The 5,837-nt window shown below is 43.1% G+C and overlaps 1 protein-coding gene across 1 annotated transcript; it reads left to right on the top strand.

Moving 5' to 3' along the window:
• The first annotated feature begins 206 nt into the window (after positions 1-206).
• LOC149847435 (putative indole-3-pyruvate monooxygenase YUCCA10) lies at positions 207-5,563 on the top strand. The gene is made up of 4 exons (XM_089994065.1): positions 207-821; positions 1,417-1,650; positions 4,186-4,308; positions 5,363-5,563. Exons 1-4 carry the CDS (start codon positions 213-215, stop codon positions 5,561-5,563), a joined length of 1,167 nt encoding a protein of 388 aa, XP_089850191.1. The 5' UTR covers positions 207-212.
• Positions 5,564-5,837: the final 274 nt, after the last annotated feature.

Consider the following 5,837-nt stretch of genomic DNA (forward strand, 5'->3'; position numbering starts at 1 on the left):
GTAGATACCTTCAATGGGGAATCCGTAAATCATGGAAGGATCACCCCCCAGATTGGTCTCAGTTTCTGGGTGGAACATGATATAATAAATAGTATAACCTCTTTTATAGTAATTGTAATCTGGTAGGGTCTGGCTAACCCCAGCTTGCCTTTCAAAAAAAAAAGGAATAATAAAAGGAGCAACCCAAGCCCCCCCAAGTGCAAGCAAAGACAATGTGGAAAGAAGCAGTGATTGTGGGAGGTGGTGCAGCAGGCCTCTCTGCCTCTGCTTGCCTCAACAAGCTGTCCATAGACAACATCATCCTTGAGAAGGAGGACTGCTCTGCTTCCCTCTGGAGGAAATATGCCTATGACAGGCTGCACCTGCACCTAGCCAAGGACTTCTGTGAGCTCCCCCACATGCCATACCCTGAGTCCACACCAACCTACCCCTCCAGGGACCAATTCGTCAAGTACATCGATGACTATGTCGCCCGCTTCGATCTCCGACCGGTTTACAACCGCTGTGTCCGGTGCGCGTCCTACAACCGTTCCACTAGTACCTGGATCATCCGCGCCGAGAACGCCCAGACCGGTGAGTCCGAGGAGTACCGAGCTAGGTTCCTTGTGGTCGCTACCGGGGAAAACGGTGCAGCGTATGTCCCGGATGTACCGGGTCTGGAAGGGTTCGAAGGAGAGGTGCTGCATTCCAGCCGGTACAAGAACGGGAAGCCTTACCGGGATCTGGAGGTTCTCGTCATCGGAAGTGGGAATTCCGGCATGGAGATCGCGTTCGATCTCTACAATCACCGGGCGAGGTCGTCGATCGTCATTCGGAACCCGGTACTGATTCAGTTCCCATGTTTTCTCTCTCGAGCTCATTATTTTTTTTTTACCTTCCCCTGCTTTGCTTTCCCACCAATTCCATTGTTTGGTTCGCACTGTTCCCCTTCGTTTTCATGAATATCAATTCCCATTTCTGCTTGCCCTAACCTCTGGTGTTTATTTTTCACATCATTCTCCTGTTCCGAGATCCCACGTTCACTTCCTCTTTTCCTTTCCCACCATTTTCCTTGTCCGTCTTTTCAAGATGAATCTCTCTCTCTCTCTCTCTCTCTCTCTCTCTCTCTCTCTCTCTCTACCACCAATCACCCTGTTTGGTTTCCACTATTCCCTTGTTTTTCATGGAAGGAAAGACCTCCTGCTGCTTATGCTTCCGCTGTTTCTTTTTCACATCATTCCCCTGTTTGGAGTTTTTCCGTATTCCCATGTTCACTTCCTCTGCCTCTTTCCAATCAAACCACATCTCCATTTCACATTTTCTTTCCCAGATTTCCATACCAACATCAACTTTCCATTCTGAAAAGCCCTCCCTCTCTCTACTAATTTCCAACTCCCTGTTTGCTTAGATTTATTTTCTGATGCTATGGTTTGTCAGGTTCATGTGCTGACAAGGGAGGTGGCCAACATGGGGCTGCGTCTGCAAAAGCATCTCCCACTCTCAGCCGTTGATCACATGCTTGTGACGTACAGTAGGGCCACATATGGGGACTTGGCCATGTATGGGATACCCAGTCCTCCCGAGGGTCCCTTCTTCCTCAGGGACCAGTTTGGCAAGTACCCCATCCTAGATGTTGGCACCATTGATAAGATCAAGTCTCGAGATATTCAGGTTTCACTCTCTCTCTCTCTCTCTCTCTCTCTCTCCCTCTCTTCTTTTTTCTTTTTCTTTTTGTTTGATTCATCCATGAGATGAGCGGCGACCCAAACGCAGCCATTTTTTCATGTTCTTAAAGATGTTCATTTTTTGTGCTTTAAATGCGGTTCATCTAAAAGATGAATGGCTCTGAAAATTTTTGTGGGAGAGGCAAATTATCCAACCATGGTGTTTGGGTGGATGAACGGCATCGAAGGCACCTCTGACTGACCTGATGGTGTCTCCATTCTCACCCGCAATTAGAGGTGTCAATGGGTCGAGTTTACCTGCACCCGACCCGAACCAAACATTATAGGGTCTGGATATGGTGATAAATAATAAGACCCGATTAAGATTCTGGGTCTGGACCCAAAAGTCTGATAAATACATGAACTCTGTTATAGTTTATGAAATTTTATACCAGACCCAACCCGAGTTCCGATTAAGACCTGCAAATTTTCAATGTAAAAATGATAAAAAAATATGGTTTTTTCGTGTATGGTCCAGGTTTGATTCATGTTGTTCTTATCGGGTCTGGGCATGGTATTTTATAGTAGAACCGAATAAACCCAGGTCCGGACCAATACCATACCCAAAAACCGGGTCCAAGTCTGGTTCCACCTGGGTCTGAACCAAACCCGACCGGTTGACACCCCTACCCGTAATATAGACTAATTCTAGCCATTCAATGGTCATCCACATTGCATCAAGTTGGATGGCTAGGATCGACCTAGGATCCAATCCTACCGCTTCGTATGTTGTAAGATAGGATAATTTTTTGCCCCCCACTTTACTATTTATCATGTGAAGGGAATCTAGAATGCTAGATTCTGCTTCTCCACCACCGTCAGATTGCGTGAGATTCTGTGTACTGACCATTGATCAAATAAAAGCCCAGAAGCAACTTCAAACCCACTTTGGTAGTTCAAAATATAGGGATTGTATTGGATGCACTCGACTGTACCGTACCCTCTAGTGAATAGTTATGGTTACGATCTCTGTTCAGATACTATGAAAGGAAGCTTGGAGGTCTTCGACGCCAAAGACCCACCGAGTGAATGGGCCCCATCAGGCTTTTGCAATGCCGTCCATTTTCTTGATGAACGGCATAGGCTGATGAATTTCTGTGTGTCATTCATCTTGATTCATGTTGGCGATGAGCGGCATCCAAGGTTCCTTGTGTGTTTTTTGCGGAAGGTTTCTTGGATCGGGTCCATGATTTTGTCCCTTAAGGAGACCATCAGTTAACTTGATCTTTGAAGCTCTTAAAAGTTCTACTTACACATTACAATATCTAAAACTTTTTTTTAGTAAAGTTTCCTTTAGGTCATATCCATAGGATTTGATTTACTAAAAACAAAACGAAAAAAAAAAAAGTCAAAAAGAAAAAACTAGGGGTGGTTTCTTTTAAAGAGTATGGTACAGTCGGAGGCAGAAATATAAACTCTTAAGATATGTCGGTTTAAATATTGAAACCGGGTTGGACCTATTGGGGCGGTTCCATCTAGTGGTCAAGGCATAGCTATCACGTCAGGCCAATAAGTTATTAGTGGCAGTTCTGCTGGGTCCTGGGCCAAGCGGTTCAGATCTGTACCATAATAATTGCATTACTGTAGTGGGTCCCTGTATGCGCACTATTGCTTTACTGGATCTGGACCCACATGGACTTGACTTACTCATTTATAACTTTAATACGGTGCCTTACAATTTACAGTACAGACTTATTTATGACAGATCGTGCAAGCAACGGATGCTTAGCTTAAGGGTTACTTCATATGGTGGGCCCTACAGACGTGAGCCTTAAGTTTTTGGTGGGCCCGGAGCTGTCAAAATTTTGAGTTGTCAAGCGGGTCCTAACAAATTTTTGATAATAATGTAATCCACTGATTCGGTCCATAGTTTCATATTGTGGGATCTAGACCCGAGAATCTTGAGTTTTACCGAACCAGGAGTTCTACCCGAGATCCGATCAATCTATAGTACTATTTTAGTTTTTACACGTACCATGTTTTAAAATTAGAGTTTTTTACTGGGTCTCCACTTGCTATCTGAACCCATACCCGGTTCCTCGTCCTACCAAGCCAGGTCCAGTCAGACCTGTCACCAGTACAATACCTGTAAGAGATGTCGGATCTGGATCTGGATCAAGTCGGAACAATTCATATAATAAATTCAGTCTAATGAATCAGATACAAACCCATATTTGGTACTATCTTATCTGATCCAGAAGTGAATCTGCACGAGACCATCCAAGAGGACTAAGACTAGTTGGTGATCTAGTGTCTCTTCTGATCATAATTGGACATATATAAGCTGGTCCTCTAGATCCATATCTAGTCCAGTTGTGACCAGAGCAGGACCAACGCAGATCCAGTCCAGATCTGCCCCTGCAGTAAGGATATGGATCACATCCTTAATTCAATACAGGCTCTGCCAAAGTTTAGCATGGATTTGGTCATTCCAAACAATTCACAATGTTTTACCAAATCTGGATCTCTTTCCTATTGGCAGGTATATCCGGGATTGAAATGCGTAAATGTCAACAATGTGGAGTTTGAAAATGGCTCCGTTCGCCGGTTTGATGCAATCATCTTCGCAACTGGGTACAAGAGCAGAGTTAAGGATTGGCTTAAGGTATTAAACACTAATCTCTTTATCTGGAGAAAGACAATGTTGCTGGATCCGATCCAACGATCCCGGCCAGATCTGAATGCAGAGACCTTGAACCTGTCTAGACTGGATCTCATCATGGACGGACCCGCTCCACCCTATTCATAAAAACATGTGTTTTTTACCCAAAGTATACATGTGAGTCGGGTGGGTCTGTGTCTGGCCTGACCAAGCCCAATCGGATAGGCTCGTGGCACTTACTATGTCAATCCAACTCTAGTTTCTTTGATCATTAAACGGTTTGGGTCACGTACTGGGTTCAAGTACTTGATGCCTAACATTCTTCTAATGCTTAACTGCATTTTCTTCTATAGACCCTTGGATCATATTTTTCGATGTAAAAGTATGCATTTTTGAGGTTTGAAAATTTTGTACATTATTGGCCTTTGACATATACGTCAGAAAAACATGATCCAAAGATCAGTTTCTACTAAACTTAATACCTAGATCACATTTGGAGGGTCAGATGTGCAAAAAAAAAAAAAACTGAAAAAAATAAATTTATTATATTTTTGGCGCTAAGGGTTCCATACCTACCTACTAAGGTAGCAAACATTACCCTTATAACTGGATCAAGTGACTTGGTGGTTGGATTCTATTGGCATATACACCGGATATGGACATGTTACCAAACTGGTCCAAATTGCTTTTAGCATAATCACTTAGTGGACCCACCACCCTACGACTTGAATCATGTTTTTTTATGAAAAAATGTATTTTTATGAGCCAAAAAATTTGACGACTCTCACTCTCTCTCTCTCTTTATATATATATATATATATATATATATATATATATATATATATATATATATATATATATATATATATATATATATAGATGCGTGCGCACAGACACATTTGTGCCCACCCTATTTGGATATCTGTCTTGACCTCTGGCCCTAGCCAGGGGCGCCCAGTCCTTGTGGGCAAACCCCTGTAGTATTTACCACATTTATTACTTGAAGGAAGATGTGAATGCAGCAGAAACTAAGGAGTGGCCTTGTCTTTTGTGTTAGGATGACGATGGCTTCTTTGATGAGAGTGGGTTTCCTGCTGCTGGCTGGACAAGTGAATGGAAGGGGAACAATGGTCTCTACTGCGTTGGTTTTGCAAAGAAAGGGTTCTATGGAATTGCACTGGACGCACAAAATGTAGCCGAGGACATAAGCATCATATTGTCTCAAAACAACGGGGACCAACCTCATCATTCATGTTAGTCAAAAGAGTGGTTGCTTCTGCAGGAGTCCGGATCGGGTGCAATATGATAGAATAAATATTTGTGCATTAAGCACCAAGTTGTCCTCCATCAAGCCTTGGGCCGCACAACTGACAGGCTCTGTCCGTAGATTGGAGGGTGATCAGGTGCTTAATGCACACATATTTATGCAATCATGTTGCACCTGATCTTTTCATCTTCTACAGTGATTGAATAAATATAGTTGGTTATTGAATTCCGTCATCATTTTTCTACAATAAAGAAACATAAAGTTT

This window comes from Nuphar pumila, chromosome 2 (genome assembly GCF_984573655.1).
Source record: "Nuphar pumila chromosome 2, dmNupPumi1.hap1.1, whole genome shotgun sequence".
Lineage (NCBI taxonomy): Eukaryota > Viridiplantae > Streptophyta > Magnoliopsida > Nymphaeales > Nymphaeaceae > Nuphar > Nuphar pumila.

Coding starts and splice junctions, on each gene's coding strand:
- LOC149847435 (XM_089994065.1), top strand. CDS start 213: ATGTGGAAAGAAGCAGTGATTGTGGGAGGTGGTGCAGCAGGCCTCTCT. Junction 822..1,416: donor CGATCGTCATTCGGAACCCG/GTACTGATTCAG, acceptor ATGGTTTGTCAG/GTTCATGTGCTGACAAGGGA. Junction 4,309..5,362: donor GAGTTAAGGATTGGCTTAAG/GTATTAAACACT, acceptor CTTTTGTGTTAG/GATGACGATGGCTTCTTTGA.